The sequence below is a fragment of the Castor canadensis genome, chromosome 8, assembly GCF_047511655.1.
Source record: "Castor canadensis chromosome 8, mCasCan1.hap1v2, whole genome shotgun sequence".
NCBI classification, from domain to species: domain Eukaryota; kingdom Metazoa; phylum Chordata; class Mammalia; order Rodentia; family Castoridae; genus Castor; species Castor canadensis.
The window spans coordinates 90,083,664-90,094,403 of record NC_133393.1 but is presented as its reverse complement, the minus strand read 5'-3'; the positions used below and the strand labels follow the sequence as shown (position 1 = coordinate 90,094,403).

Sequence of the window (10,740 nt, the reverse complement as noted above, 5' to 3'; positions counted from 1 at the left end):
GTTTCAGCGAGGGTGGGGCGTTCCGGGACCTCACGGGTAAACTAAATCCCTGCCAGTTTGCCCTCTCTTTCTCCTGCAGCATCTTACACAATGCTCACACCACTTAGTGCTTGGTAAATACCTGTTGATAGATTCCCAAAGGTCCCAGTCCAGCCCCTGCCCCAGTCAACAACCGGAACTGGAGAGAGATTTGGAGGATTTCAGGGGAACCCGTGAGAATCCTAAACGAGCTGAAATCGAGAATTTAGGAAAGGCGGGAAGTCCCTCACCCTTCTCTCCTCTCCCGCTTCTCCTATTTCTCCCCACTCCTTCCCCTCCCTTTCAGGAGCTCAGGGCCATAAAAATGCAGATGGAGGATCGGTGTGAAATAACGGGCCCATATAAATCCCTCTGCCGCCCGCCTGCAAGATGGATTGGCCGCATTGAAATTCCTCCGCGAGGATAATTAAACTCGGGGCCTCATCCGGGCAAAATTACATTCCTGTAATGGCGTCGCTCGGGGTCCCGGGAAATTGCTCCGTGGGCTTTCAGCGGCGGTTTTTATCGCCGGCCGGGGTGTGCCTGGCTGCGGCTCGCCTCTCCTCCGGGACCGTAAAGCTGCTGCCGTGATTTATCCTCCCCTTCTCCCAAATCCGATTAAATGGAGGAGCTCGGGGCCGGGGCGCCGCGGGGCCGAGGAGCCGGGAGGGGGCGGCGAGAAGGACGGGGCCAAGGAGGGGAGGACAAACAGCCCCTCAGAGGGTGGCGGATTTGGCTTTATTTACAGCCGCGGCTTTTTTATTTTTCTTTTTTTATGGGGGTTTGGTGAGCTTTTCCCGTCTTTCTCGTGCTGCATTCAAGCTCGATGCCCAGGCGGCTGAGGTTTGGAACTGGGTAGGCCTTGCCGCCCTCTTCCAGGTCTTGGTCAGGTCCTGGCAGGAGACAAAAGAGGCCTACAAGAGACGAGGGCCAGGAAGCCCCCACCTCCCTCCTCCAGGAGAAAGAGGAGGGAAGGCTTTCGGGGGAGCACAGCACCTCTTGGGGGTGCAACCTGGGCTGAGGCTCGGGCTTGCTTGGGATGACCTCGCGCCTTACTGCAGGACGTATTTGCCTGTTATTCCTAGTCTATGGTTTTCTCATGGCTTATCAACAGAATTTTAAAAAAAGGTGGGGGGGGGGCGGAAACTAAGGGGAAGCCAACTGTGGCATTTTGTTGATTATTCGCCCATTAAACCTGTTTTCTATCCGGCCATGCCAGGATCCCATGACTTCATTTTCCTCCTGCTGTATTTTAGGTACTGAACCCCAAGCCCTATTGTATTGTATTTAACACAGAATTTCTGAGTGGACTTTATAACCCCTATCAACCCAATGTGGTTGCGCATACTCAAAAAGGAGGCATGAGGCCAAGATTCCAACTGCTGTGCAGACCAAGCCACAGGCCACGTTACAGACGGACTTACTCTGCAGAGTTGGCGGCCTTTCTGCACGCGATCGGCCTGCCTGTAGTTTCTCTTCTAAAACGCCAGGTGGAGCTTCTGGCCGGACGCCGCCACAGAGTTGATAGGCGGCGCTGTGGCGCCGGGACCGACCCTTAGCTTTGCGTTCACTCTATCCACGACGGAGCGACTCGTTGGCCGCGCATGCGCCGAGCTTTCCTTTCGCTCTTCCCGTTCCCCCACTCCTCCCCCGCCCCCTCTGTCGTCTCTACGCTGGGAGCAGGTAAGGCCTAGGGGCCTCGTGCCTTCTCTGCGCCGCGCAGGCGCGCGAGGTATCACTCCTCACGCGGGTGGTTTGAGGCCCTTACTTTGCTTGCTCCCACCGTGGTCCTCGCACTCTCCCGGGCTACCGGTGTCCTTAGGCCTGAAAACTATCCCTTCGGTGTGTGGGTGACCTCCAACCGCGCGGGCCTGGCGCCATCTTGGGTGTCTCGTGGGGGCTGGTGGGGGGAGGAGGAAGCCTTGCAGCTGGCGGAAGCCAAGTGCCTTAGTGCTGGTTTCACCTGTCGCGACCCAGCCCTGAACACAAGCTCGTTGCTCACCCTTTTGCTCCTTCAGATTTGTCCCAAGTCTTAGGCTCTTCCCTCCTATCCTTACTTTCCTCTTTGTACTCACTCTTGCCGCCTTTATTCTGAAATTTCCAGGACCTCAGGCGCTGCGAGCAGTGGAGATAGTGCATCTAAAGCCACCAATCCCTCTAGTCAGCATCCTTCGTTTCAAAAAAAACCAAACCGTAAACGTAGAAACGAACAGAACAGCCAACAGAACAATGGCTTTGGGAAAGCTATGGCAGAAGAGAGACCCGGTTTTTGGGAAACGCTGATTATTGTCCAGTACCTTTCTGACTTCCCTGGCACTCTGGTGAAGTTAGAAAGGCCACAGGTGGTGGACTAGAAATGAGGTGTCTGTTAGAAGTGGGCCCAGAGATGAAGTTAAGGCCAAGCTCCTAGGACCAGCATTAGTTTCCACCTGCCGTATTTACTGGCATGTGTTTATTAAGCTCCTTAGATTCTGCCAGCAAGCGGAAAAGAAGGCTTACGGAAGGGAATGGTCACTGTAGCACTCCTGTAATTGTGGCAAAACCCAATGATGATTTAGGAGCTCTGATCCTGGAGAGTGCCTTTGCCCAAGTGTAGGCAAGCAATTGCAGGCTTCCCAAGGTTTGGTGATCAATGGAGGAATCTGCAGCAAGTGTAGGCTCCCTTAATTGCCACTCTTGTGGGCTTATTATATGCCAGCACCATATATTCTGTCATGTTAATTTGTAAATTAACAGATTTAATCCCCCTCAGGATTACATTTTACAAGTGATCATTTTAAGGCTTAATAATTGATTTTGGAAAAAAACAGGCCTCTCTTTTCTAAAAAAAAAAAAAAAAGTATTGGGTTTTGACTCAAGAAAACCTGACTAGCTGGGCAGCAAAATTGGGTTAAAATTATGTATAAGCTTAAATCTGAGTTCTAGATAGGAGAAAACTTAAAGACATCCATTCATTATAAGTAATTAAAGATATGGATTCAGAAGTGGTGTACCCTGGGACAGTTTGATTCCAGTTCATTTAAGTATTTAATAGGCCTGTATTTTAGCCTGAGTATTTTAGCCTGTGGTATGCTAGAACTTAAGAGTGAAAATACCCAAGTTCAAGTCCCACCTCTGGCCATAACCATAGTTTCAATACTGGTATTAAGACTGGGCTCTTAATTGGAAGGAGAGTTCATTTGGAAAACTCTTGAAATACAAGACATGTGGACCTTATCCCCAGTGACCTGGATCTTGAGCCCAAGAATATGGTTGTTTTGCTTATTGTGTTTTGTTTTTTATTTTTTGGGACAGGGTCTTATATAACCAGGTAGGTCTCAAATGTTTGCTCCTTCTTAGTGCAGGGATTATAGGTGTACACCACCATATCTGGCAGGAATATGTGTTTCAAAAAATTAGCATATATGAATTACACAAAGGGATTTCATTCTGATATTTCTATACATGCATATAATGTACTTTGACCATATTCAATCCCTCGATAATACGGACTTTTTTTGGATGGGGGGTGTTATTTTTTATTTTGATGGTACTGGGGTTTGAACACAGGGCCTCACACTTGCTAGGCAGGCATTCTACTGCTTGAACTACTCCACTAGCTCAGAAATACACATTTTTTGGTACATACATCACATCTGCCCCCAGATAATTCTGGCTCTGAGTTCACTTGGAGAAACCTTGCCTTTCGTGTTTAACTCACACTCTCTTCTCTCAGGTAAGTTCAACGCTACCAAGTTAGTCACATACAGGGTGTTAGAACTTCTTTAGTTCTTAGGGATACAAAATTTAATACCTCTTAGTGCGATGAAAGAAATTAGTAGTTTACAGTTGTTAAAGTAATGGCAGAGTTCCTCACTGATTTGCCCATCCTGTTAATTAAAATGTTTTGTGGAGTCAAATGCTTCTAGCTAATTCAGTAAAAAGATTGTTGGAGAACTTCCAGTGTCTTGACCTTCAACAGATATCTCCTGCCAGGTGCACACCTGTAATTCCAGTACTAGAGAGATAGAGGTAGGTGGACTACATGCAGTTCGATGCCATATAGTGAGTTCCAGGCCAGTTTAGGCCATAATATCCTATCTCAAAAAACAAAACAATAACAAAAAAATATTTGCCAAGAGTAAGGAGTACAAGGACTCTAGTCTTTAGGGGCTAGCGCTAAGGTAGCATGCTCAAGGCCCTGGATTTTATACCTTGCACGACCACCACAAAAACAACATCAACAAAACTAGTCCTTAAAGACAGTTTTTTTAGGCCTAGACATGAGGTCTAGAGAAGAGGTGCTTTTTAACAAAGACTGAAAATAACTTAGGCAAAGAATACTGAGAAAATTATTCTGACGACCCCAAATCATGAGGCTGTGAAAATGAGTAATAGATCTTAAAGCAGGAACTCAGTGAGTATTTGTTCAAACATGAGAATATCACTTGATTGTAAGAAGATTTTGGAAACTTTATGGGGTTTTCTAGAGGAAATCATTATTTCACCATTCTGACTATGTCTATAACTTGAGGCACTTTGCTATATGCGAGTTTAGATTTCTAAAGCACCTTTTCAGTTCCTATGTAGTTTTGTGAGCAAGGACAATGTTTTCAGTGCTGCTTCTGTAATTCCAGCTCTCCTACCACAGCCCGACACCCCTGAAAATGTACACCTGCTCCAAGTTTGTCTCCACCCCTTCCTTGGTGAGTACAGCTTTTTCTGGGAAAGTTTTAAAGGAGGAGCACCCTATTTCTTCCTTCCTATCAGACCTTGTTCTTCACAGGTTGGCTGGGGGAAAGTCAATGAGATTCTTGGAAAGGGAAGGCCCTGTGGTAGCCTGACAGGAGAATGAATGCTTGCCAGTAACTCCCCACCCCATATCCTTTGGAGGGCAGTTAATTTTTCTCCAGCCATGACCAAGGTCATGTTCCTAATCCTGAAACTATATGTTCCGGTAACCTGAAATCTAGTTGGAAGTGGAAGCATAAAATTGAGGGCTGAGTATGCACTATGTATAGGATCTTGTTCTTAGTGAGCTATAGATAGGAGTTCATTCTGGGAACTTAAGTTTGGGTGAGAGACTAAAATATACATAAATGCATACTGGAAAAATATTTGGCCCAGAAGCAACAGCATGGAAGAAATTGAAAATTAATTAACTGGTGGAGCATTACTTCATCCCTAAGTAAAAAGTGACACCATTAGTAGATAAGTACCATTTACTGAATACTTACCATGTGCCTGGAATTAAGTTTACCAATTTGTATACTTCATCTCTTTTGCTCCTCAAATCAACCCTTAGAGATATTATTCCCATTTGATAGGTGAGAAGACAAGTCTAGAACAATTTAAGTGTCTTATCCGTAGATTCCATAGCTGACAAAACATGAAGATTTGAGTCTAGAGCTATCTGGCTCCAAAACTTGGGTTGTTAGCCACTCTATTAATCTGTTTTGGAGACAGCTGACTGAGGATTAGTCAGAAGACAACCAGGAGATGCTGAATTTTGAGCATGGATCTTTGTGTCTATTTTCCAAAAGGATGTATTCAGGGAAGGACACTAATCCTTGACTTCCTTCTTGTAGACTGGCCCTTACCAATGTATAGCTCCCTACTGAGTGAAGCAGATGTTTCTGAGACTTAGATTTCTTCTCATTCACAAGGGCTATAAAAGGATACAGCAAGAATGAGTAGACCCTTATACCCCTCAAAAAGCAAGTAAACTGACTTTCCTTAAAGCAAAGCCTAAAGCCCAGCATGCTTCAATCCCAAATAATGCAGAATGATCCTGAGTTTGAGGCCAGTCTTGGCAAAGGCAGCAAGACTCTATCTCAAAAACAAAAGGGCTGGGGATGTGGCTCAAGTAGTAGAATCCTTGCCTAGCAGGTGAGAGGCCCTGGGTTCAATCCCCAGTACCATAAAAAAAAAGGAGGAAGAAAGAAAAGAAGAAGCAAAGCTTAGAGAAGTGGTATAGTTCTTGAATCTAAAATTTCTTTTAAACATTTTTTATTAGCATATATTAGCTGTATGGGGGGGGGTTCGTTGTCACATTTCCAAATATGTTTACAATATATCTTGGTTAAACTTGATCTAAAATTTGCTAAAGATAGGTGCAGTGGTACATGGCCTACAGTTGCAGTCACTTGGGAGTCAAGGAGGATTGCTTGAGCCTAGGAGTTCAGATCCAACTTGGGCAACATAGCAAGACTCTATATCTTTATAAAGAATTTTTTCTGAAAGGAAGAGTAATCCAAGATATTGATTACTAAGTATGATGGAAGGGATATCAGAGAAGATCCTTCATATAAAGTAACAAGTTGGCATGGTTCTGAAAGTCCTCTCCACAGTCTTCCTTGATCTTCCAGCCCTTGTTATTCCCACTAGGTAAGGAGCACGTCTCAGCTGCTGAGCCGACCGCTGTCTGCAGTGGTGCTGAACCAACCACAGACACTGACAGATGAGGTACCTTAACAGGTGGAGTTGGGACTATGGCTTGGGAGTGAAAGGTAGGGAGGTTACGTGCCAGAACCAGTAGGGGGAGTACTGAGGACAATCATCACAGAATAAAATTTGGAGAGGATCAAGGCCATTGGCTTCTGTTAGAGATGGAAGACAGTTAATACCATGTATATTTTAGTACTCCAGCTTTTGCCACTGGCAGTACATGCTCCTGGGTGCCACTGCTAACACCATTACTTAGCCTAGTCTACTGACTTGAGGCCCCAGGCACCCAGGCTAGGACCTCAGATTTATAGTTCTAACCACACTTGAATTGTGAAGGTACTTGAAGTCCACCTCCTACGTTAAAATGTTCTACTTGGCTGGGTGCCAGTGGCTCACACTTGTAATCGTAGCTTTTCAGAAGGCAGAGATCAAGAGGATCAAGGTTCGAAGCCAGCCTGGGCAAATAGTTCACAGGACCCTATCTCAAAAAACCCTTCACAAAAAAGGGCTGTTGGAAGGCTGAAGGTGAAGGTCTTAAGTTCAAGCCTCAGTACCCAGTACCGCACACACAAAAAAAGGGTTCTACTTGTTTAGCATTTTAAGGAGTTTTCCAGGGAGTTAAAGATTTTCCATTTGGAGAAGAAACCATGGGATTTGACAGCATCAGTGGTTTAAATGATACAAATGTTTCCAAAGCAAAAAAGGGATTTCCAAAAAAACTTTGCCTTCTACCTTCCTCTTTACAGGGCCTCAGAAGCTTGGCAGTCCCACGTACCCTGACCTCACTTGTCCCCAGTCGCAGCTTCCAAACCAGCACCATTTCAAGGGACATCGACACAGCAGCCAAGTTCATTGGAGCTGGGGCTGCCACAGTTGGGGTGGCTGGCTCTGGAGCTGGGATTGGCACTGTGTTTGGAAGCCTCATTATTGGTTATGCCAGGTAAGATAAGTTGAGTTCTCCATTGGCTCTGATCCACAGATCTGGATAGAAACATTATGGGGTCAAAAGCTGCACTATCCTTAATAGTAGCCACTCCCAACATGTTGCTATTTTTAAGTTAAATTTTAATTAATTAAAAATACATAAATTGTAGGTTTTCAGTTCCTCAATCACATACATGAGGTGCTCAGGAATCACATGTGGCTAGAGACTACCAAATTCGACTGCAGATAAAGAGCATTTATATCATTGAAGAAAGTTCTTTTGAGCAACTTTGGTGTAGAGCAGGGTTAAGCAAACTCGGATAAATTTGGGCTGCAGCCTGGTTTTCTATGGTTGAGCTAAGAATGGTTTTTACTTTTTTTTTTTTTAAAGGTTATTTTTTAAAAATAGAAGATTTTGAATGTTCTTAGAATAAAGCAATAAATGTCTAAGGTATTGAATGTGCCAGTTACACTGATGTGATATGTATCAAAGCATCACATTATATTTCATGTATGTATAATTTGTTATCTGGCCCTTTACAGAAAAAGTTTACCATCCCTGGTGTAGAGCTCAGACATTGTAGTAGCTTTACTGCTGTTTTCCCCCATCTCTGGGAGTTCCTTCTGTACTCCTGGGACAACTACCTCTATACCCAGCCCTACTGGTCCCTGACACCTGGGATTATTTGGTCCCCACAAGCTCTGGATAACTCACTGTTAGAACTAAATTAATCCTTTAGAGACCAGCAAGTTTTTTTAATGTCTAGAGAAATAGCTGGGTTTTTTTAGAATTGGTATTAAATAAGAAGCCTGACTGCTTCTCTGTCCACAATTTTGTTAAAAGCTGCTGTTGCTTTACCTTATTACTCACCAAGACTTCCAGAAGTAACAAAGTAAGGGAAATACAGATTATATATTAACTTTCAAAATTGGGAGTCCTTTATACTATTTTGACTCATGTAAATACCACAGGCCACTTTTAGCATCTTAAAATCCAAAATCTTCTGATTATTTTGAGATGAGGGAAGTGAGCCCCTCTGACTCTCATGTCCTCTGAAGTGGTATTTTTCTAATTGTGTGAAGATAGGATCCAGAGATTATCTGAGAGAACAAAGCAGAAGACCAGACAAGCATTTAACATTCCCCACTTTATTTGCACCATTGCAGTTTAGCTTCTGTTTCCTGTTTGGGGATTATACTGCTCGAGAAAGATTGTGCCACTCTGGATGTCTCTTCCATCCTTTTCAGGGCTTGGGTGTTAAATGTCCAGGTCTAGAGATTTTAAGTTATGGTGATGGGGTCATGCAGAAGGTAATGTTTATACCTAGGCCAAGTTACAGGATTTTAAATTGTTTACTTCTGCCTCATTTTGTTGAGACTTTGATGTATCGGGGCAAGAATTGGACATGACAGTGTCCCCCTGAATGACTTCTTACATAAGATGAACTTGAGGGGAATTTTCCCTGAGCCCACCTTAGACGTTTGGCCTTTTCTTTGTATGAACTAGAAATTGAGTCTTTTCTCTTCCCTTTCTCCCAGGAACCCTTCTCTGAAGCAGCAGCTCTTTTCCTACGCCATTCTGGGCTTTGCCCTCTCAGAAGCCATGGGGCTCTTTTGCCTGATGGTGGCCTTTCTCATCCTCTTCGCCATGTGAAGGAAACGTCTCCACCTCCCATAGTTCTTTCTCCCATGTCTTGTCTGCCCTGTATGTTCCTTTTCCTATACCTCCCCGGAAGTCTGGGGAAAGTCTGGTTGGCTCAGGGTTTGACAGAAGGAAGACAAATAAATACTGTATTAATAAGATGTTTCTTGAGTCCCCGTGTATATTTCTTTTCCAAAGTTGGCTGAGTGCCTTGTGAGAGTACAAGGCCTAAAAGGTGGTGATGGTTCTAAACAGAGGTCTGGGCTCATTTATTCTTAATTCTCTGTTTCATTCAAGATTGCTAAAATAGATTTTTAACATTCTCACCACACACAAATAAATTGGTGAGGTTATGGATTTGTTAATTAACTGGATTGAATCTATAATGTATACATAGATCAAAAAATCATATTGTACCCCATAAATATATACAATTACTTCCTTTTTAATAATGATCACTTGGCATGTCCTGGTACTTGCCTTGGAGGATTAGGGTCACGAGCAACTTAGAGTACTGGCTTAAAATGATGACTAGTAGGCTTTCTGTTAACTATCACTGCCCGTGTCCTAGCTCAGGTACTCATTACAAGAATTCTCAACTGGCCACCTACCTCCAGTCCCTTCCCTCTAGCATTTACTTCTACCTGTCAGATGAACCTTATGTACAGGACTGGGTTTGTCATTTATAAGTATGATCTACGGTAAATTGTGGATTTGTGTGCACATGAACACTATCCGCAAAATTAGTTTGTCAGTTTCTTGAGACAGGGACTATGTCATATTCATCTTTCCCTAAAAGTATCTAGAAATGACATCGTAGCAAGTGCTTAATCAGATTTTTTATTTAGTCATTTTATCTGTTCCCCTTCACAAATGACTCAAAGTATTCTCTCTCAGACATTAACTCAGAGCCAGGGTCATCTCATGCAGTTCAGGGTATAAGACTATCACATTGTTGGTCTCTCTTCGCCCATCATAATGTTGCCTCTGATTATTGAGAATATATGAAGGAAGGGACAGAACAAGCAAAAATAACATTTTCCCTTAAAAACAACTCAAGATGGTCATTGAACTAGAGAGTCAATATAAAGATAAGGATTCCTTATATTTTCTAAAGGTTAGGTAAATTGAAAGCTTTATCTTACATGGCTTGAAGTAACTGGGTGTAAACTAATGTCCTTCCAAAATGATGTGTATGATCATAATGATTTTACTTTTACTTCAGTCAGTGACAAATTCCTTATCATTGACCCTGCCCTTTTGGTATTTAGGTGCTTGGGGAGAGCAAAACTATGGCACATAATTTTTGTTCTCTCTGAGGTGAATGACAAGATGGCTGCAAGAAGCTTAGAAGCAAATTTATTCAGGAGGAGTCAAGGCAACCTGGGTCCTCTCCATTTCAGGCCCCAAAAGCCATTTATTGGCCACCCAAGTTGCCAGCACATGGTATAAAGGAGTGCTGAGTTCAAGAACAAATTGAAGATCTCTCCAACTTTGATAACATGGTTATGAAGACTTTCTATTTGTCTTTTTTTGTGTGGTAGCATTAAGGTTTGAATTCAGGGCCTTGGGCTTGCTAGGCAGGCTTTCTTGAGCCACTCTACCAGCCATTTTTTGTGATGGGTTATTTCAAGATAGGGTCTCCAGAACTATTTGCCCCGGGCTGGCTTCGAACCCTGATTCTGATCTCTGCCTCCTTAGTAGCAAGGATTAGAGGCGTGAGGGTGCCT

At 43.7% G+C, this 10,740-nt stretch overlaps 1 protein-coding gene and 1 long non-coding RNA gene across 2 annotated transcripts; one reads left to right on the top strand and one right to left on the bottom strand.

Moving 5' to 3' along the window:
* Nucleotides 1-744: 744 nt before the first annotated feature.
* Nucleotides 745-2,318, bottom strand: LOC141425764 (uncharacterized). The gene is made up of 2 exons (XR_012450852.1): nucleotides 1,787-2,318; nucleotides 745-911 (listed from the first exon to the last, which is right to left on the bottom strand). It is a non-coding gene; the product is annotated as an uncharacterized lncRNA (long non-coding RNA).
* Nucleotides 1,614-9,171, top strand: Atp5mc2 (ATP synthase membrane subunit c locus 2). Its single transcript, XM_020160308.2, has 5 exons — nucleotides 1,614-1,701; nucleotides 4,635-4,703; nucleotides 6,385-6,462; nucleotides 7,191-7,384; nucleotides 8,908-9,171. Exons 2-5 carry the CDS (start codon nucleotides 4,665-4,667, stop codon nucleotides 9,020-9,022), a joined length of 426 nt encoding a protein of 141 aa, XP_020015897.1. The 5' UTR covers nucleotides 1,614-1,701; nucleotides 4,635-4,664; the 3' UTR covers nucleotides 9,023-9,171.
* Nucleotides 9,172-10,740: the final 1,569 nt, after the last annotated feature.

Coding starts and splice junctions, on each gene's coding strand:
- Atp5mc2 (XM_020160308.2), top strand. CDS start 4,665: ATGTACACCTGCTCCAAGTTTGTCTCCACCCCTTCCTTG. Junction 4,704..6,384: donor TTGTCTCCACCCCTTCCTTG/GTGAGTACAGCT, acceptor TATTCCCACTAG/GTAAGGAGCACGTCTCAGCT. Junction 6,463..7,190: donor CACAGACACTGACAGATGAG/GTACCTTAACAG, acceptor TCCTCTTTACAG/GGCCTCAGAAGCTTGGCAGT.